We start from the raw sequence: 22822 nt of genomic DNA, 5'->3' as shown, positions 1-22822 counted from the left end.
GCTCCTGAAGACATTCCAAAGACGGCAATATGCACACCCTTTGGACTCTTCGAGTTCACCCGAATGACTTTCGGATTGTGCAATGCGGCGCAAACCTTTCAAAGGTTCATTCACTCAGTCCTGCGAAACCTCGAATTCTGTTTCGTATATTTGGATGATGTTTTGGTCGCTTCTTCCACTGAGTCTGAGCACTTAGCCCATCTCGAGTGCATTTTTCAACGTCTCCTTGAGGCCGGTTTAGTCCTAAACGTTGAGAAATGCAAATTCCTTCAACAACAGGTGAGATTCCTCGGCCATTTCATTTCCCCTGAAGGAATACAGCCCGACCCAGACAAGGTGCAAGCGATATCAAGCTTCCCGCGTCCAAAGACAGTGAGGGAGTTGAGGAGGTTCTTGGGCATGCTGAACTTCTACCGTCGTTTCCTGCCCAAGGCCGCCCATCTCCAGTCCATTTTGAACGCGTACTTGTCTGGCCCCAAAACTAAGGACACACGAGAGATCGTGTGGTCTGAAGAGGCTATCTGCGCGTTTGACAAATCTCGTCAACAACTGGCTGACGCTACGCTCTTGGCATTCCCTCTGCAAGATGCACCCCTAGCCGTTTTTGTTGATGCCTCTGACAACGCAGTAGGTGCTGCCCTTCACCAAAAGGTGGACCAAGTTTGGCAGCCGTTGAGCTTCTTCTCGAAGCAGTTGAATCCCGCTCAACGGAACTACAGCACCTACGATCGCGAACTGCTCGCCGCATACCTGTCCATCAAATACTTCCGTTTCTCCCTAGAAGGCAGGCCGTTCACAGTGTTCACGGACCATAAGCCTCTCACGTTCGCTTTGAAACAGAAGCCCGACAAAGCGTCCCCTCGTCAGCTTCGACACCTGAGCTTCATAAGCCAGTTTACGTCGGACATCCAGCACGTGTCCGGGAAGGACAACATTGTTGCTGACGCTTTGTCTCGTGTCTCCGAAGTTAACATCCCCGCCTCACTCGATTTCTCGGCTATTGCCAAGGCGCAAGTGGATGACGCAGCACTTCAGAGCCTCAAGTCCAACCCCAAATACAAATTTCGGGAGTTGCCCATCTTCGGCTCAAACCTCTCGCTCTGCTGCGAAGACTCGGAAAAGGGACCTCGGCCATACATTCCGGCCACATTTCGCAAGGAAGTGTTCCACGCAGTTCACGACTTGGCGCACCCCGGCATCAGGACAACAAACCGGTTAGTCACCGGAAAATACTTCTGGCCCTCCATGAATAAGGATATTAATTCCTGGGCCAGAGAGTGCATCGCATGCCAAAAATGTAAGGTCTCCAGGCATGTTAGGAAAGAAGTGGGCTCATTCCCCCGCACTACCAAGCGTTTCCACACCATACACCTCGACATAATAGGGCCTTTGCGAGACTCGCACGGTTATAAGTATTGCCTCACAATCATCGACAGGTTCACGCGGTGGCCTGAGGCAATACCTCTGAAAGACATCACGGCGCAATCATGTGCTGAAGCCCTCTGTCGAGAGTGGATACCTCGCTTTGGCGTCCCTGCAGTGGTCATCACTGACCAGGGAATGCAATTTGAGTCCACCCTTTTCTCCGAGTTAGGCAAACTCCTTGGTTTTAAACGCCAGCGGACTACGGCATACCACCCACAATCCAATGGGATGTTGGAACGTTGGCACCGGACGCTGAAAGCCGCCATTATGGCACGCGACGACCCGTCCTGGACGCAAGTCTTGCCTCTCGTCCTACTCGGCCTTCGAACAACCCGCCGAGAGGAGTTTGCTGCCAGCCCCGCGGAGCTGGTTTACGGGGAGAACCCGAGACTCCCAAGCGATCCGGTCTTCGACAAGAGATCGGGTCTCACGGAGTCGGGGTTGGTGCGTCTGCTGAGAGACAATCTCCGACGCATCAAAGCGCCGCCACCCACTCGACACTCGTCCATACCTGCCTGTTCGCCCAAGGAGCTGGACACTTGCACGCACGTGCTGATCAGGACGGATGCCGTCCGGAAGCCGCTGCAGCCTCCATATGAGGGCCCGTACCGCGTTCTCGAGCGGGGAGAACATTTCTTCCAGCTCGAGATCGGTGGTCACAAAAAGGCGGTCTCTTTGTCCAGACTGAAACCCGCGTGCGCCCCGAAGCAACGTCGTGTCCGCTTTGTGGATTAACGGCGAACGAAGTTCGGGGATCAGTCGCTGAAACCCCTAGGTTTCATCTGGGGGCGGAGTGATGTGGCGCGGCAGGATTCGCAGCATTCGAAATTTATTTCGAATGTTGCGAGTGCGAGCAAATAGATGGCGCGGATCTATCCACTTTGCGTGGCACGCCAAGGGAGTGGAAGATCTCAAAAAAGTGTGCGATGAATAATTTTGTTTTAGGAGACCTGTCACAAATTATAGATATCAAGTTGGGAATTGAACAGAGAAGTCTTTTTGAGTTCGTTGAATTAAAAAGTAATGTTAAGTGTACATTAATGAAAATAACATATGAATTGTTAATTTAAAAATATCTTAAATATTTATAAGGATTGTTGAAATGAGAAGTGGTGTTAATTACTTAACGGTAAAGAAATTATTAAAATAAAAAGTAATTGGATTACTTAAGTATTGAGATGACTGTACTTCCAGATTTCAGACAAGGCAGCAAAGGCGGATCCAGCGCGATTACCCGGTTGGTTTTGTTGGTGTTCATTTTCAGTTAAACTCTACTTGTCTCTACTTCCAAATCTTGAACTATTTGGGAAAGTCCATGACTCGATGAGAGAGTAAACAGATGTTATCATGGTAGTCTAGGTGTTTGAGGAAAGATGCCATAATCCACTGAAGTCGCCCACGTCCTCCGAACAAGGCAGCATGAAAAACATCAACAATAACCAGAAGAAGCAATATCGGCGCCAAGATGCAATGCTGGCTGACACTGCTTCAGACCTTAAATTCCTCTGAGTTTTTACCTTAATATAGCACGTGACATTTTGCGCCATCATATGTCGCTGATAATGGCTATTAGTTTTTCCGTAATGACCTTCTTGCGTAGAGCACGCTGATACGCGTCGTCGTCGAGGCTCTACAGTCCATTTAGGGCCTTGGCCTTCAGGCTATCCTTCCTTCAATCATCTCGATAAATCGCTATCTGAATCTGCCCAGTGATTTTGGAGCTCTTCGTCCTTCTGTTCTCCTTTCGAATTTTACGTATCCGAGTGTCATCCACAAAATAAATGTCGGCAGTCCATTCCCATTTCCGAAGTTTGATTATTTTGGGGACCTCAGGATTGTCAAACATTTGATAGAACTCATGATCGATCTGATTCGCTATTGGCCTTCCCGTCGTTTAGCAACTCCTCCTAACTTCGTTGCTGCTTTGTCCAAATTTATTAAAATCTCCTTTGCTGACGTGAAAGGTCGCGCCTGACGTTCATATCGTCCTCCCAGGTGAGGATTTGACAGGACTTACAGAGCAGCACGCCTTTTATGTCCATAGGCAACTTTCGCATTACCTGCTCCAGTGCCACACTGAACAGAAGAGGTGTCAGTTCATCTCCCTGCTTTAACCCGACGTTTGTCTCAAACGCATCTGGTATCGACTCTGAACTGCGTTGTAGAGTAGATCATTGTCACTTTGGCCAATATTGTTCTATGCCTGCTTGAATTCAATGAATATTTGATCGAAGTCGATGTTCAAATCTCAGCATTTTTCTAGTAACTGTTAGATCGCAAATAGCTGGACAGTTGTCGACCTCTCAGTCCGAAAACCTCCACGGTCAGACGAAGAGAACCAAATTATGGATAGCATTCATGCTCTCCAGGAACCGCCTGATGTTATGAGTTCAGCGGGGATGTCATCTATGCCTGGTGGCCTCTATATTTTTTACATTTGATAGCTGACTCTGTTTCTTCCTATTTAGGCGGTTCAAAGTTCCCATCATGCTGGACCATAATTCCTATAGGTGGTCAAATGGTAGTATAGGTCCCAGGGCGAAATGTGGATTGGTACCCACGATGGAGCATTAAACCTGGGAAACGCCTGCTGAACCAACACCAACAGCTCTACTACCAAACCCTATCTCCACCTCCACGTGGTGATCGCTGAGAGTTCTTTCTTTATGAAAAACTGCAGACGGAGAAGGATGAAGGCGAGTTTCCCGCGACTAAAAACGGGACAAATGTACCAACTGGTCCTCCACGTTGGGGGTTTTGTAGGGCTGACAACCCTACATGGAAAACCGATGTTACGAAGCCACGAAAGGAGCCTCGGACAGGATGGATCTTACAACGACGAACCCGGCAACGATAACGGATTAACGATTTGCGCATTTTCTCATGGAACGTGCGCTCCCTGTACAGACTGAATGCTGCTGAGCAGCTAGCCGATACCCTGCCCCAATATAGGGCTGATATAATAGCGTTACAAGAGATACGATGGACAGGGACCGGTTTCCTGGAGAGGAGCCGCTATACCATATATTATAGCGGTCATCCAGTAAACCATGTGCTCGGAGTAGGATTCTTAGTCAGCCAAAAAATGAAACCTGCTGCTATCGGCTTTGAAAATATAAGCGAAAGGCTATGTACTCTGCGTTTGCGAGGCAAGTTCAGAAATAGAAGCCTTATAAACGTTCATGCCCCTACAGAGGAGACTGCAGAGTCGGAGAAGGATACCTTCTACGAGGCAGTTGGGCGGACCCTCGAAGCCTGTCCCAAGTATGATATCAAAATCATACTTGGAGATTTCAACAGTCAAGTAGGGATGGAGCCAGTATTCAGGCGATACGTTGGCTCCCACAGCTTATATAAGGATACCAACGATAACGGATTGCGCATTATCCAGTTAGCAGCATTACACGAAATGTTTGTTGGAAGTACCTGGTTTGCGCGGAAAGCGGTCCACAAACATACGTGGGCCTCTCCAGACGGAACCACTTTCAACCAAATTGACCACGTGTTGATCTAACGCCGCCACCTCTTAGCCTTGATGAATGTCAGAACATATAGGGGGGCCATTATAGACTCGGATCACTCTCTCGTTGGCATGGTGCTTTGAGCTTGAATAATAACACCACCTAGAATCCCCTCTGACAATCAGGTGAGAGTGAACACTGAAGCCATCCACAACACAACCCTCCGCGACGAAATGATAGACAGACAAAAAACTGATTTTCAAAATAGCGCGCGATTTCCATATTTTCATTTTGAACCAAGAGTATTCGAAAATTCTGGTAGTCCATTCTTTGATTAAAGTACAGTTAGAAAAAATATTCGACATAAAAGCTTCTATATGTACGCAATGCGATTCTTCTGTTCGAAGACCAATGATGGTTTTGAGGCCATAAAGTTAAACCAAACATGGCGGAGTGACAACGTCTGAGGACACCGTCCCTATGTATAACTATGTAGATAAAGGCCTTTCGGCTGGTCAAAGGACAATAAGGATCACAGGGCAACACCGTGACCTGGTACATGGTACAGACCCGCCCTCCGTTTTCTCGAGAAATATCAACGTGTTCAGAAACCCAGAATACAGCCTCGGATTGGACGGATTAAACGGCAAAGATTTCGGCAACATAAAAAGGACTGCTCTTTTGGGATTTGGTATGTGCGATCCCTTTTTCGAACGGGTGCACTGCGCTTCGTCAGAGAGTATCCCATAACGACATTAGCATATCGCGCTCCAAGAAACGAAATGGTTCGGAAGCGAAGAAAATGATTGCAGAGTTTACACAACATTTACCAACGACAAAGAGCGAGGAAGCAAAGAATTCGGTGTCGCCTTTACCATAAGCAACACATTTAGGCAGCTGGTAACTAATTTCAAACCGATTAATGAATGATATTTAATCCGCTTCAAGACGAAGTTCCTCAGTGTGTGGTATATCAACTGCCATATACCAATGAAGGGCTGATGTCATTGAAGACGCATTCTACACCCGACTGGAGAGAATTTTTGACGGGTTGCACTCCAATGTCATCAAAGTATTATTGGTACTTAGCGCTAAAATTGGTGACGAATTGTTCCATAGATGCATAATAGCCGAGCTCTTAAAACAAGAGGAATAGAGCTCACCAGTCGAATCTACAAAGTAATCAGTAGAATCGGCACAACCAACAAATACCTGGCGACTGGAGGAAAAGTGTAACTTGGCCAGTGCACAAAAAGGGTGATCGTCTACGTTGCGAAAAAATTCTTTGAAGGATTCTTCTCTGGAACGCGGCTAAGTGCTCGCATTTTTTTTTGCTAAGAACCCAGTTCTCCGAGGAAACATAAGGACTGGCAAGATCATTGTCTTTTGTGAAACCGTGCGCGGATTTTATCGTCATAGCTGTTATCGGTTGTGATTTTCGATCCTAAATAGGATAAATTTTCAACAGTCTCAAAGTTGTAGTCTCCTATCAGTTTTGGTTTGACCAGTGCGATTCGATGTTGTTCGTTTTTCGGTTTTTGACGCTGACGTTGCCACCATTTACCTCGTCTTACCTTCATTAATGTGTAGACCAAGATCTCGCGCCGCCTACTCGATCTGGATGAAGGCAGTTTGTACGTCTCGGGTCGTTCTTCCCAAGATGTCAATACCGTAAGCGTGGGCTAGTAGTTGGGTGGACTTAAAGAGGATGGTGCCTCTCGCATCCGCATCTGCATCGTGAATCATTTTCTCCAGGGGCACATTTACGAGGATGAATGATAAGGCATCCCCTTGTCTTAGACCGTTATTAATGTCGAATGATCAAGAGAGTGTTGGGATACCGAATTTTCTCATGGCCAAGCACAGTTTTACCCTGGCTATGCTGTCATAGGCGGCTTTAAAGTCGATGAAAAGATAGTGTTACTGGTGGCCATATTGCAATGGTTTTTTCATCGCTTGTCGCAGAGAGAAAATTTGATCTGTTGCCAGGAGTGAAGCCTCTTTGGTATGGGCTAATGAGGGGTATGGGTCAATCCGGGGTAGAAAGATAGCGGAGAGTATCTTATAGATGGTACTCAGCAACGTGATACCTCTATAATTGCTGAACTGCATGAGACAGATAATGCTTCGTTGCCAGTCGTCAGGCATTGACTCACTGTCCTACAAGGCATTTTGCCGTCGTTTTCAGGGCGGGACGTCTAACACACCGATAGTTTGGTTGTTGAGCAGTCCAAAATACTCAACCCATCGTTCCAATATGCCCATTCTGTCCGAAACAAGATTTCCCTTTTTGTCCCGGCAGGATGAGCATCGCAGCATCATCGGGGAATACCAAAGTAGTACTGATCCGGATGATTGACAACGGACCAGATATTCGCAGTTAAGCAGGTGCTTGAAAAATGATGATTAACAAGGGCCTGGTAGAAATCCCAAATGAACTGACACAAAGCTTTCCTATAGTGTCGGGACTTAGGGAGGGGATGATCCTGCCCCACCCTCTGTAACTTGGTACTTAAATATATCCTGAGGAAGGTGGCCTCAGTTGATACCAGAGGTACGTTACTGGTAACATCCGCGCAACTGATGGTGTACGCAGGCGACGTGGACATTCTTGCCCGACTCAGGGCCAATAAATCTAAAACGGGAAACATGGCCCAAACTCGAAAGGCTTCTGCTAGTATGCAGAACATTGCAATGGACGAGTATAATTGGGAACAGGTGGACCAGTTCGTCTACCAGGGAGTCCTACTCTCGAAGGATGGAAAAGAAAAACCTGAAATCCAAAGGCGGATCAGTACTGCCCATAAAGCATTTTATACGCTTCTCCCCATAATGAGATTGACAAAAGTACACAGACACAACAAATTACGCATCCACAAGATATTAATTCGTCACGCGCTGCTGTATGGGTACGAAACGTGGACCTTCACGCAAGTGTTGTAAAAACAGATCGATCGATACCTTCGAGAGAATAGTCCTCGAAAAGATTTCTGGAGACACAAAGCAAGGAGATGCCTAGCGAATCAGATACAGTCATGAATTTTATGAATTAATTAATGACGATCCACAAGCCTTGACACTACTCAAAATCCAGAAGCTTCAATAAACTGGCGACATCGAACGAATGCACGGGGGAAGAGCTCCGAAATGAGTGGACCAAATGGGAAGCCAAGGAAACCCAGTGGAGGCAGATTGCAGATCAATTCTATTTTCTAAATGGAGGACGCAGTGTTTGGGTTGAGATAAGTTAAGGCGATGCTTCCGAGAGGCCAAGGATCAATTTGGGCTGTAGCGCCATCGGAGAAGAAGAGGCTTTTCGAATGCAAACGTTTGTGAACATCCAGTGAAAGACCAATTCAAGATCGCAAGCAAACGATCACTTATAACGCTTCCAACTACTTTCCTTATCAGCGATTGGAAGCGAATTTTGTTATCATCGAATGCCCTAGAAGCGCCCCCAGTCGTAATCGTCCGTTGTAATCGAAGCAAAAATAACCTCAGGAATCGAAACATCAGCAAAAGCGAAATCCGTTTGTAAACACACAAATTGCATTTCAATGAGTTTCGTTTGGTTTCTTTTCAGACGAAGACGGCGGGAACCTGCGACAAAGTCAGACATTCCACTCACCTTCAATACAGACGACATGGTCGCGTATCTGCTGCTGAATCTGGTGATCGGGGATCAGCTCGATCAGGTCGTAGATTGCGTAGATCGACGGGTGGACGCTCTCGAACCGCTGGATCTCCTGTCGGATCGCCAGCGAGTTGTTTACAAACGGATGCAGGTGAGCTTGGGTCGTGGCCGAGACGGAGGCCGGGACGGGTGCAGGCGCTCGCAATGAACTATTCATTTTTCCTCTCTCGCACGGGTCGGACTGCGATGCAACAAACTGGACCTGACAACTTTTTCTCGACTCGTCGCGTCGCCTTTCTTTTCTCGCTTAGATAAGCAGGTCAAGGCGAGAGATGCTCAGAGGAGATCCTTGGGCAGAAACATGTCACAGGTAGGCGAGAGGCGAACGGCACGGGGTGCACATAGAGCGGACAGGATGCGGCGAGGGGTTGTCTTCACGTCCTGGCGGAGGGAGAAGCTTGCAAACAGATAGATCGCGACCACTTGACACTGTACACTTTTGGGGGAGGATTCACCTTCCCTGGTATTGCCTTGGATCTTTCACACTCGACACTGGGAATCTCCGGGAACCGGTCGCAGGGCAGGTGAGCAGACGTTCTAGGGCATGAATGTCGACGTCAGCGTCACGGGGGCTTTCCCGCGGCAGGTCCGATGCACTTACTTTTGCGCGGGCCGCCAGAGACGCTCCACTGTGACGACGCAGCCAGAGCTGATTCTGGGTCAACGAGAGGCGAATGCACTTCTTGCACAACAGATAACACTTCGCGGTATCAAATCGCAAAATTGCAATCCGCGCGGACGTTCACACTTCGATTGCACGCCAATCAGAGAGTGGCGGGCCACGGGCAGTTGCTGACCTGCTGCCTCACGAATTTCTTCACAATCCAAGCGGCACTGGGATGACGTGTGGGTGCATCGGAGCGCTGGGGATTCGCGAATTCCCAGCCACTTTACGGGTATTCATTCCCTGATTTTCACGGAAACGCCACTCTAGCCACCGACGACAAGCGGAATGGAAGCCGACGGCCGGAATCTCACAACTGCAATGGGACAACGACTACAGAACAAACAACATCAGAACCGGGGACAGCGCAATCACGTCAAAATCACGAACCGACAAATAACAAACTGAAGTTGCTGCGAGCAAGAGCCGAAGTTGAAAGACGGCGATCTGACAGATAAGAATGTACAGCAAAGGCGCCAGTGCTGCTTATGGCGGCGGGTATTGAGCAGCGAATGGAAATGCAGTCCCAGGGTTGAAGTTCGGATTGGGTTGAATCTACGATTGGGTTCCCAAGTACAATGAGAAACTTCTTACATCGTGGACACAGCAGCACCAAGGTTTGTGCATATGCTAAGTGGAATATAGTCAGGACTTAATACAAAAATAATCTCAAAGCTTATAAGAGTGTACCCAACCAGTTTAAGGGTTTGTGTAGAATACTCCCTTTAGGGTCAATGAAAGGTAAACTGACGCGAATAGTTTCTCCCATTTTACTCAAACGAATTAATATTCTTTAGCTTTGCTTTCTGTTAATGTTAATGTAAGGCTTAATGTATAAGAAAAAAATATATCTATAGTAATTCAAAAGAAAATCGGAGCGCAATAGCTGATTCAATAAAGCCTACAGGATTGGTAATTATTTGGAGGTTACCTCGCAGGAACCCCAAATACCCTTATCGGGTTTTCAGGATAATAATAATTCAATTAAAAATAATCAAAGCAGGAAAGGGCTTGGAAACAAAACACAATTATTGTCAATAATGTTTAGATTGTATTTCAGTTTCAAATTGTAAAAACATCAATGGCGGCCGGTAATTAACGGGTCGGTTACAATACGGTGTGTGACATCCCGGAGGTGCCCAGTAAGCAGTTCTGACACTCTAGCTGGCAGTATACCTGTGTCCTAGGTAGTAGCCTCGAGAAAACTTCTCGGTGAAGAGCGAACCGCGATTGACCGGTACATACACTGGGAGTCTCCGGAGCCGTCACCAGATCTTCAATCTTATTAAGGAAAAGGGACTGCATGCCACGACCAGTACCCCTCCCACTTCAAGGACTCAGTCCTCAGTCATCCGTGGCCTTCATAGAGAGACAGACCCGGCTGACATAATGCGCGAACTCAACGAAGAGTACCCGCACCTAAAGTTGCAAAGTGTGTCAAATCTAGTCACGCGAGCCGACAAGCTTGCTCACAGCCTGAACTCGGCGCTTCCGTTGAAGCCGCAATTGGGGCTGTTCATGGCTACTTTCGAGCCAGAACAAGATCTAAATGAAGCATTTAAGGTCAAATATATCCGTCACCAGAAAATTTTGCTTGAGAAACTCAAGCCGATTCAAAAAGCGCGATGCTACAATTGCCAAAACTTCGGGCATATCACTATCAATTGCTGCATCGTACACCGGTGCGTGAGGTGCACGAAAACCCATATGCGAGGGGAATGCTCAAATCCCACCGCAGACAAACCAACTTGCTGCAATTGCGGCTAGTCCGGACACCCCGCCAACTACCGCGGATGCCCGGCATACAAGGACATGGTTGCCAGAAGGGAAGCTGGCAGGGCAAAAAAAAAATGCCGAGACCATGAAAGCCAAACAGGCGGTGACCCAGATATCACAAAGCTTGGCCAAACCGTGTGTTTCTTACGCTCAAGCAGCTAGGAATACTCTCCCTAGAGCTGCAGCCCCCCAAACTCCTCCCAAATCAAAAAAACAAGGAACACTATTCCTAGAACTACAGCCCCTCAAGTCCCTCAAGGCAACAAGTTGGCCTTCAAAAATTTGGTCGAAACGCTCGCTTCGGCCCAAACAAATGAACAGCGACAATTAGCCGCTATCCAACTTTGATGAGTTTATGGAGTTAAAAATCATCACTTTTAACTCCGTCCTTGGTCTCACACACCCAACGTGCCACCGGACAGGAGTTGATCGACTCCCTGAAAGCAGGCTTCTTTTGTGTTCCAGAGACGCATTTAAAAAGCAGGCACATCGTTAATTTTACCGGATATAACATTATCCGGGACGACACCAACAGCGGTTCCGCCCTTTTAGTCAGAAAAGACTATGCATTTGAGGAAGTCTCCATCGACGACCTATTCCGTGGGATCTTCAGTCAAAATCTAAATACCTAATCTTTGGTGGGGACTTCAACTCACGGCACACTTCCTGGGGCGATTTGGCAAACAACCGAAATGGGGTTGCCTTCCGAAAATGAATCCATAATCAAAGTCCATTAAACCAGCTTGACAGGATCTTGCCAGACACACCCACAAGGCCTGCAAGTCAGTCAATACTTGACTATTTTCTAATGGACGCAGACGCACCTCTTACATTGCAGGTGTTAACGTCCAAAACTTTACCAGGAATGTCCGATCACTTCGCAGTTGAACTTATATTATACTTTCCTTAAACTCTCAACTGCAAAAGCGAGTACCCAGTAGAATAAGGTCATTCGCCCATACTAACTGGGATAAATTCAGGGCAGAATTAGCATCACAGCTAAACCTGAAAAAAATGCAAAATGCAAAACCTAACGGACAAAGAAATCGATGAGGCCATCATCTTGGCTACTGATGCCATTAACTCAGCTACACGCAGAAACACAAGCCTCCTCAAAATCGATGAGATTCAGTTCAATAAACTGCCGCACAAGATCAAGAAACACCTGAAAGTCAGGAAAATCTGGCTCAGAAATCTCAAACGAAACTTCGGCAAAAATGGCAACAGAACTAACACGGAATAGGTATAAAGTGTTAATTTCTCGAATTAACTGCCTAAGTACATCAATCCATCAAATGGTGGAACAATTCCGTAGCAAGGAACTCACCCGCAAGCTTGCGGATGTGAAATAATAATAATAACGGCGGGGGCGGGTACAACATCTTACCGCCCCTTGTTGCACCAGAGATTCGTCGAGCGTTTCCCGCAATTCGCGCACGTGACTGTGCAGCGAGTCGCAGACCAGTACCGCTTCATCACTCGCAGTGACACAATCCCGGCCACCATCAGGGAACGTGTTCGACTTGAAGTCATCGGGGAAACTGGTGACCGAGAGTCGATGGGGGCAGAGGTGGCGGCATCAACAACACCACGCCGCACTGCAGGCAACAGGTTCAGTACTCGCCGAAGCACTCTTCTCCACCGTCCAGCTGAGGTTTCCGCTGAAGTTCGGGACGAATTCCAAAGAGCGTGTATAGAATTCTCGGATATGGATCCTTTGCATAGACCAGGTATTCCCAGGCTCTATGCATCTCCAGCAACTCCGGGAATTCTATCTCAAATCAATGATGAGATTGCGTCTCGACTGTGTGCTGATATGTCGCTGCTGCAACTACAATCACTTGTGTATTGTGGTGCAGTTGCGGCTATCAGATTGCACGGTCAGAAGATTCGCTTTCGCGTTATTGGTTTGAGTGACAAAAGAGATCCACCATGGAAAATTCGTCTGGAACGTCGGCGGGGCTCACTAAGGCAGGACATTGCTAGACTGATTCAGATCAGCACTGGCAATGCCAGCCGACGGGTGAGAAATAAAGTGCAGAGGGTTTACCGGAACTATGCCATCCCCTGTGAGACACCCTTAGTTGAAATTCTGGACACACTAAAACAGAAACTTTCTGTCATATGCAGTCGGTTACGACGGTATGGCGAAAGTTAATCCAGACGTGTCCAGAATGCAACATACGCGAGGAACCAGCGGAGCTTTTTCAGATCTCTCAACGAATTCCAACAGAGCCCCCAGACAATACAGTTCTCGGTGACGGAAGCGAAAGAGTATTGGGGTGGACTTTTGGGGGTTACCTGCCCAGTATGCTGAGCATGCTGAGTGGATCACCGCCGAAGGCACCCGCCATGCCAATACACCTGGCATGAATTTCGCGGATGTTACCGAAGAGGAAGTTCGACGAGCCGTAAACATCTCGAAGAACTGGAGGGGCCCAGGTCTGGATCGGGTGCAGAATTTCTGGTATAAGAAATTTACCAGCGTACACAGTCGGTTGGCACGCAGTATAAATGAGGTCATGAGTCGGCCGGAGGAATTGCCACCTTTCCTCACTGCTGGAATTACCTACCTTATCCCTAAGAAGGACACGGTGCAGGACCCCGCAGACACAAGACCGATCACTTGCTTACCAACCCTCTACAAATTCATCACGTCCATTATTAGTGGAAGGATCAATGCGCACCTCGAGACCAACAACATTCTGTCCAAGAAGCAGAAGGGCTGTCGAGTTGGGTCAAGGGGTTGCAAAGAGCAACTCATTATCGACTCGGTAGTTGTAGGACAAGCAACTAGAGGCCAAAGAAACCTCTTCAGTTGCTATATCGATTATGCCAAGGCTTTTGATAGCGTTCCGCATACCTGGCTAATCGACATCCTACATCTGTATCGCATTGATCCGAAACTAATAAAGTTTTTGGCGACAGTCATGGAAGGGTGGCATACCACCTTGTCAGTCCGTACATCTGAGGGTGCTAATACCTCAGAGCCCATCCGTATTCGGAGGGGCATCTTCCAGGGGGATTCATTGAGTCCTCTTTGGTTTTGTATGGCACTGAACCCCCTTTCATGGCTACTGAATGATGCTAGAGGGCATGGTTTTGCAATAAAATATGGCCTACGTGCTAAGTGCGAACTGACACACTTGATGTACCTAGATGACATCAAGCTGTATGCTGGTACTGACAACCATCTTAGAAGTCTGTTGCGAATAATAGACATGTTCAGCCGTGATATTCGGATGGAGTTTGGATTAGACAAATGTCGAATCCAAGCCATTCGCAAAGGTCATCACGAGCCGCATGCCGGACATAGCATTGGTGACCTCTACATCGAAGCTATGACCGAGACAGACTTCTACAAATACCTAGGAATTCTGCAAGGAACCCATGCTCGAGTTGGTGATCTGAAGGAAGCTCTGCTGTCCGAATTCCTGCGACGTGTAAAGCTAGTGCTGAAATCGCATCTCTCGGGGAAGAATAAAATAAGCGCGTTGAATGTATTCGCTATCCCTTCACTGGCTTATGCATTCGGAATATTGCAGTGGACGAAGACCGACCTGGAAAACGTCCAGCGGCGGATACGGACAACTATGTCCAAATTCCGAATGCATCACCCAAAGTCTGCCGTGGAGCGGATGAACCTGCCTCGTGACATCGGAGGTAGGGGCGTGGTTGACCTGGCGGCATAACATCATCGCCAAGTCGACTCGCTGCGCGCTTATTTTTACAGTAAAGAGCAGGCGAGCCCCTTGCATGCGGCTGTCTGTAAGGCAGACTGTGGACTGACTCCACTTAACTTGAAGGATCGAAGTCGGACCAGGAGCGGATCGAGGAATGGAAGTCGAAGGCAACGCACGGTAAACACGTGAATTTTCTTTGGCAGCCATTTGTGGATTTGCATCTGTCGAACAGGTGGCTGTGTGCTGGGGAGCTCTTTGCTGAGACGGAGGGGTTTATGTGTGCCATTCAGGATGGCGGGGTCGCGACCCGAGCCTATAAAAAGCTCATCATGAAAGAACGGGTGGAGAACGACCACTGCAGAATGTGTGGTTCGGCGATAGAGACGTTGGACCATCTCATTTCTGGCTGTACTGTTATGGCACCGGTGCAATACATCACCAGGCATAATGCTGTATGTAAGGTTATCCATCAAAACCTTGCATATAAGCATGGGCTGATCACGGGAACATGTCCGGTTTACCGATATGAGCCGCAAGCAGTACTTGATAGTTCTGCTTACAGCATGTATTGGGACCGGCAAGTTCTGACTGATCGCCATACCGCACACAACAAGCCTGACGTACTGCTAGTTGACAAGACGGGTCGCTCCGCGTATATTATTGATGTTGCTATCCCCCATAATAGCAACATTGAACGGAAATACGTGGAGAAGAAGGTGAACTATGAGCCATTGGCTCGGGAAATCAAAGAAATTTGGCGTCTCGAGCGGGTGGTTGTAGTTCCCATAATATTGTCAGCTACAGGTATTGTACCTAAATCCCTCACGGCTTCCCTTGATGTCCTGGGACTTTCGCACAGTCTGGTTCAAACCATGCAGAAGTGCACCATTCTGCATACGTGCTCGATGTTGCGGGGGGTACTCGACGGATTCTCCCACTGACCTACCACCGGCCACCACCACTAGTGCCCCTTTAGTTTTTAAGTAGGTAGGATCGTCCGTGCCTAAATGCTTGGCACTTAGTGCTAGTATTAGGTAAAATCCGGCATCTGCCGAGATTGTGATAACTCGGAAATAATAATCGTTGGCGCAACAATCCATATTGGATCAGGGCCTTGAAGTGTGTTAGAGCACTTCATTCAAGATCGTAACGGCACACTAGGAGGCAATGTGGCCAGCATTGCGCGTGCCCGAGATTATTATCCTGATTTGACTCAGGTACTCATTCACAGCTGAGTCGACTGGTATTCGACGTCAAATCACGATAAAAATCCCACTGCCACCAGTGAGATTTGAACCGCGACCTTCCGTACGATAGCCTTGTGCTTTAACCACTCAGCTATCCGGGCACAGCGGATGTGAGACCCGGATCTAATATGTTTGAACACATAAATAGGCTGACAGGCCGCAACAGATCCAAAAACTCCGTTCTTACCAAGAGAAATGAAAACATCGGCAGTGACGCTAGGAAAGCTCAAATACTCGCGGAGTCTTTCCTAAATCAACTAAACTCTCCTTCACTTAGTAACAACTAAGCCGTCAATTCGATTGTAGACACGACAATCAAAGACTTTCTTCATGAGCATTCACTCAAAATAACTACCTTCTCCACCTTTAACCTTTCCTGCAAACCAAATGACCCAAAAACCTTTTTGAGCTTATCACAGCTCGCTGCTATCACTAAAAGCCTTAACAGCAAAAAATCAACCGGACCAGATGACATAGCAAATATTGGAAAGTATCAAAGATAATCGCCATTAAAAAAAAAAGGCGGCTCCCAAAAATCACAATACTTCAGGCCCGTCTCTCTCCTCTCCAACTTTGGCAAGCTCTTGCAAAAAGTATGGGCAGTGGGATTAGTCCAACATTGCGTTCGGAAAAACGTTATTCCGAACCATCAATCCGGGTTCCGGACAAAACACGGGACCCAACACGCACTAACTTACCTTCACGATTCAGTGAGTAGCAGACTTAACGTCAATAACAAGCCCACAGTAGTGTGTACATTAGACCTTGAAAAGGCATTTGATTCCGTGTGGGTCAACGGACTCATCTTCAAATTAATCAGCCTTGATTTCCCTATCCCGGTTATCAGACTTATAATAAGTTTCTTCGAAGATAGGCATTTTTACGTCAGCGTGAGAAATGATTATTCCGATCTCCTACCGGTCACTTCTGGAGTACCGCAGGGATCCATTTCAGAACCTACACTCTACAACATTTCCACGGTCGACGCTTCAATCCGAGAGAGCGGCACAGAACTATAATATTACAGTTCGCTGACGACACGCCAATCTTCTCGTCGAGCCTCCGGCCCGGTAACGCAGCTAATGCTATAGAGAAATACTTAACAGATCTCTGCTTACCTGGGAATGCTATTTCATGAACACCTACAATTCGACCCCCACCTTGATCTTGCTCTTAGCAGAGTACGCGGTGCATTAAGTAAAATCTACTCTGTTCTTCGTAAAAGAGTAGGACTTTGCACTAAATCTAAACTGACTCTATACAAAGTCCTCATAACACCGATTCTTTGGTACGTAGCCCCTACATGGATCTCTTGCTCGACCAAAGCTATGAAGAAGTGCGAGTCCTTCGAGCGCAGAATTTTGAGACACTGCGTCGGCTTGTCGTACAATTGGAAAACCAAGAAGTGCGGCCGCAACGCGCCGAGCAAAAGTTAAATCTCTTCGAGAGTGCGCTCTCAACCTTCGAAAAAACGAAGAATCACCCCAATCCACTCATGAGGCAACTTTATCTGGAGGGTAAGTCCACTCCATTGGCCACATTCTTAAGGCCTTGCCAAATTGTGAGCTCTGCATTAAAACCCGCCATTTTCTCTCTCTTCGACACTCCTTGCCTTGTAGGGGTGCACAGAGGTTAAGCGCAAAATTGTGAGCGCTGTAAAAACATTAGATATAAGAATTAGATTTAAGTATTATTTATTAGATTAGATTAAGTTAGAATAAGTAAGTAAATAAGCCTTCTCGCGCTCTAGGTGCAGGCGGAGTTTTTTTCAAATATATGTCCAGTTTTTTAATCATGAATTGTCAAGATCTATGTGTAACGTAAATACACCGTAAAAAGTAATGTCAGAGAAGGTCGGGCAGGCCAAACATTGTAATAGCCATCCGTTTTTTTTAAATACATATAAATTAATAAAAAAAATCGACGAAACAACAGTGAAGTGTGTTTGAGCGCAGCACAAAAATGCGTCATTCACCGCAGCGATCAGCGAAAGAGGCAGCGAGGGCTGACATACCCGATGTGACACGGGGGCGCCCAAATAAAGAGGAAGAGGAAGCCTTATCAAGTGGCGCGACTGACCGTGCGGAGATGGCAACTCCAATACCTTTTAGTGCCCCTGTTCCAAAAGAAAGTCCAGTCAGAATCGCTAGTCTTGAGCAGATGGATTCGGACACAAACTAAGTGGAAGTGCAGTCGACCGTCCTATCTAGAGCTGAATAGGAAAGGCTCATCAGGAAATGCGCAGCAGTGGTGAAGCGTATGCGGTTGGCAATTTTCCTCCAGAGGAACGTCAGCAAAGGCGTCAAAATGGGCTGATGGAGCTGGAGAAACTATCGGACCGCATCTCCTTCTATAGACGAAAGTGGAAAGCAGTGGAAGACGATTGGAGAGCAGAAATAGCCCCACTCTTTGCTGAGAATGCTGCTTCTGTTGCACGGACCGCAGATAGCCCACTCCAAAGCGAACTGGGGAGAAAGCGGAAAAAACACTACGTGCCTGAAGGAGACTTAATCGAAGTAGTTTCCCGGAGCAGAAAAGACAACGAAACGAAGAAGAATTAGACCGTCGGCTCTGTTCATTATGCCGACAGAAGGTAAAACATTTGCGGAAGTCCTTAGTGAAATCCACTACAGGATGAAACCCGAAGACAACGAAGCAGGGGTGCCTTCCATACGGAAAACGAGGAGTGGCGGAGTTCTCGTGGAACTGACCCAAAGACGACTAGTAACAGTACGTTCTGCGAAGCGGTCTAGGGGTTATTGTGGGAGAAGGCTCTTGTTTCTAGCTTAGAGCCCATGTGCTCTCTAAAAATCCGGGATCTTGACTGCCTCACAGAAAAGGTCGAAGTAGAGAAGGCGAAAAAGCGTGAATGTCCAGACGTAACTAATGCTAGTTAGGTATCCCCACTGTAAATGCTCGAGGCCAAAAGCTCGCCGTGGTGGAGGTCCCCGAGCAATATGTGAGGAAACTCCTTAGCAGCGGGAGAATCAAAATTGGATGGGTTGTATGCAGGGGGCGAATGCCGGTAGTCGCCAGCAAGTGCTATAGGTGTCTGCATTATGGAGACACGTCAGCAGCTTGCAAGGGACCGGGCAGGAGGAGAGAATGCCGGAGATGTGGCCAAGTAGGTCACCAAACGAAGATCTGCAATGAAAGCGAGAGCTGCGTTCTCTGCAGGGATCGTGGCGCGTCTGGTGAGAGCGTCGAACACACTGCGGGCTTCGGACGGTGTACAGTCTTCAGGGCGGAATTGGACCCTGCGCTTTTTGAAATACAGGGAGCTGAAGTTGGATGAGTAGTCGTGCTCGGTGAACAGTGGCCTACCCCACGGAAGTTTTTTAAGTCAGGCACTTTTCAATCTGTACACAACCTCGCTTCACCCCAAACGCAATGACTCAACTGACATCTACCAACACACAGATCACTTTACCACCTTTGCTATGGGGAGAGGAGATAATCAGGTGGATAGGCTACTACACAAACAGGCTGACATTTTTGTGAATAAGTGCAACACCGTGAAACTCCCAGTGAACAAAGATTAGTATAGCGTTATTGCTTTTAAGAGAAATAATCGCAATCCATGTAAAATTTTGGTACATTATTCTTCTCTAAACCAGATACCGGAGTTAACATTTCTGGGAAGAGAATTACGAAATCTCTATCCCTGAAAGATCACGTCAATAATACAATCATAAAGGCGAAACAGGCTTCGAGGGTAGTAAACTTTGTCACAGGTTTGTCATGGGTATTAAAGCCTAAGGAGCCGTAAAACTGTTTAGGACCTAACATCCTCAACAAAAAAAATATTTACTTCGGCCTGGTTTAGGTCTGGACTGATGACGGATTGATTTCACTTGAATATAATTCGTACCCATTACGCGTTTGCGATTATATTTAAGTGGAGCAATTACCATCTGTCGTTACTTTCGGTCACGCTGCTCCCAGGGCAGAGCTGAGGCAGCGTCTGATAAGTTGCCTCTGTCCTGGACGAAACCGTCAGTCAACTTTTTTACTGTTTAGGACCATTGTGAGACCAGTGCTTGATTATGCTTTCCACGCTCTTGATGCCCAAATACCTGGACAACAGAATAGCCACGATTGTGGCGTCTCAATAGAAAAGATGCTGAGGTTCAATTAAATCTTCACCGCATCATGGGGCTCACAGTCTGGCGGGCGAACACCCCCATAAGTTCAGAAAGACGTTATTGATGCCTAATTAGCTAGTTTGGTCATAGACAATCCCATGGCTAAAAGTGGTCTATCGGTAACTTATAGGAATTTTCAGCAAGCCTTTAATGACTTTAAGATCTATGAGGAGGAAAGAAGAGTCCTGGTCTGGAGTGGGTCAGGGCAGGGAAGGAATGGGAAGAGAAACGGTAGAGTGGTTAAAATCCAAAATGAAATAATAGAACTCAGGAACAGGGGTTTTGCCCTATATGGAACTGATGCAGCAGCATCGGCTGTGGCCTCCAGCTGTGGCCTTTGACCGCCCTCGAGTCAAAGCAGGCTATTAGATGCAATCAATGACGGTCCTTTCTGTTGAAGTGAATGGGATAAAAGTGGCGACGCAAATGGCAAAGGAAAGATAAACAAGTCGGGAAGCCGGAAGCTGGACGCTTCAGCTACGAAAGGTTTTGTGTATTTCTTAGTACGTAGCACGTAATATATGCAGATATCATCGACACCATCTTAAACTAACGAACGTGATTTTGTGTAGTTTTCAGGAGAGCAAAAAAACCGATGAATTTCAATCTTTCATAAGAATGCAGGATATTTTTTGTAATTTAAAATTAATTATACTCCACATGGGGTTCCATTCTAGTCCTGTGTTGTTGTTTTAATATTAATTATTTATTAACAATGACATTGTTTATGTTGTACGTTGTAATCATATTTTTCACATTCGTTAGTTTAACATGGTGTCGACGATAATATGTGAGAGTATCCACCTTTCGGCTGATATTGACATTCATAGTCTTGAATTTGCAAAGAAGCAACAACTTTGACGTATTATAACTTTGTTAGTAATTGTATAATTACCACCAAAGTTGGTAAGACTACGCTCTATATCATAGCCTACATCACTGCCTAGTGCTAGTATGAACTTAAGCGGGGTTTTGCAGTCAATTGCTAAAAATTATTGTAATATACTATTATTAACTTTATTTGAACAGGTATCGGTATGGAAGGTATCTCGCCCAGGCACAATATAATGGCAGCCTCCTGATTTTTTCAGATTTTTCGGTTGGGTAGTTTCTGAGAATGGCCCCCTTAAAGAAATGATCACTTTCAACCCGCCGCACTCCCACCTTTCCAACAAATGTGAAAATTAAGACCGGCTTCGAAAAGTAACCGCTACCTTTAATTTGATACCCCACATGCCTATATTTGATTAAAAAAAATGTACACCCCCTTTTTGCATGTATGGGGAATTCCATTAAATTCGACGTAAAAGGCTGTAACTCGCTGCATGTGTGAGCGTTCACAGTTCCGAAAGTTCTACCAAATTTGGTGTCAATCGCAATAACCGTCTCCGAGAAAACTGCGTGTGACGAACAGACAGACTTATGCAGAGATACTGAAGAAGGTGAAATTTGACCCCGACCTAAAAGATCTAGGCGGAAATGTCAACAAAATCCGGAGGACCTAGAAAGGGGATCTCATGTTTGAGCTGAGAAAATCCAGTGTGGGAAAAACTGACGGTTTTAGTAACCAAGTTATAAACTCACTTGAGGAGAATGTCGCGGTTTGTTCCCAAAAACACGAAGTTTATATACAGTGCAAGGATCTCGATCAGGTAACATCCAGAGAAGAGATCTGCTCTGCCTTGAAGGAAGAATTCAAGTTGGAGGAATTCAGGGAAGAATCTACCGTGAGCCTAAGAAAAATTTATGGCGGTACTCAAACGGCCACAATGCGACTGCCAGTGGAGTCAGCGCAGAAGTTGTTGGCCGTGGCGAATGTTCGAATTGGATGATTTGTTTGCCGACTAAGGGAACAGATCTCTTCAAAACGGGGCTTCAAATGCTTAATGTTTGGACACTTCGCGAAGGCATGCACTAGCGGCATTGATCGGTTCGATCGATGTCGAAGGTGTGGGGAAAAAGGACGTGTTACCAAGGACTGCAATAGAGACCCCAAATGGATTTTGTGCGAAGAAAAGGAGGGAAGGGATACCCGGCATATTGTCGGAAGTGGTAAATGCCCTGGATTTAGGCGTTAACTGCAGTGAAAAAATGAGGTTAATACAAATAAACCTTAAGCATTGCAGGGTCGCACAGGATTTGCTTGCGCAGACCACTTACGAATCCGCGATAGAGATTGCCATCATTAGTGAACCGTTCAGAAATCTTGACGGTGGTGTATGGCTCAGAGATTCAACGGTTGGAGCGGCGATACGGGCGTGCGGTCGTCAAGCCATACAATATAGCATGGATCAGGCGGTTAGTGGCTTTGTGTGGGCAAAAATAAGCGGTATATTAGCGGTATATTGCTCTTACGCCTGAGTTTGAAGACCTGTTAGACGATCTTGTTCACGACGCAAGGGGACGAGGTCCAAAGGTGATAGCCGGTGACTTTAATTCGTAGGCTATCGAGTGGGGCAGCAAAGAGACTAATGCAAGGGGGCGGTGCATATTAGAAGCATTCGACCAGTTGGGTGTAGTTCTGGCCGACGAAGGCGATATAAACACTTATCGAAAAGGGGGAACTGGTTCAATTGTAGATCTGACTTCTGTCAGCCCTGCGTTAGCACGTGACATGTCCTGGCAAGTTAATGAGGACTTCACGTACAGCGACCACCAGGCAATCACCTTTGAACTAAGCTATGCTCATTTTTTACTAGAAGACCCAATTATTGGTGGAATAGTGAA

At 46.8% G+C, this 22822-nt stretch overlaps 1 protein-coding gene across 1 annotated transcript in view; it reads right to left on the bottom strand.

The window, feature by feature from the left end:
* The window catches only part of LOC119650924 (centaurin-gamma-1A), a 537400-nt gene extending 527752 nt beyond the window's left edge, over positions 1 to 9648 (bottom strand). The window contains exon 1 of the mRNA XM_038054151.1: positions 8515 to 9648. Coding sequence (XP_037910079.1) covers positions 8515 to 8737 — 223 coding nt within the window. The 5' untranslated portion in view covers positions 8738 to 9648. The remainder of the gene's footprint in view (positions 1 to 8514) is intronic.
* Positions 9649 to 22822: the final 13174 nt, after the last annotated feature.

Source organism: Hermetia illucens, chromosome 3, assembly GCF_905115235.1.
Source record: "Hermetia illucens chromosome 3, iHerIll2.2.curated.20191125, whole genome shotgun sequence".
In the NCBI taxonomy this organism is placed as follows: domain Eukaryota; kingdom Metazoa; phylum Arthropoda; class Insecta; order Diptera; family Stratiomyidae; genus Hermetia; species Hermetia illucens.
Note: the sequence above shows the minus strand (reverse complement) of the source record. Positions and strands in the feature narration are given on the sequence as shown.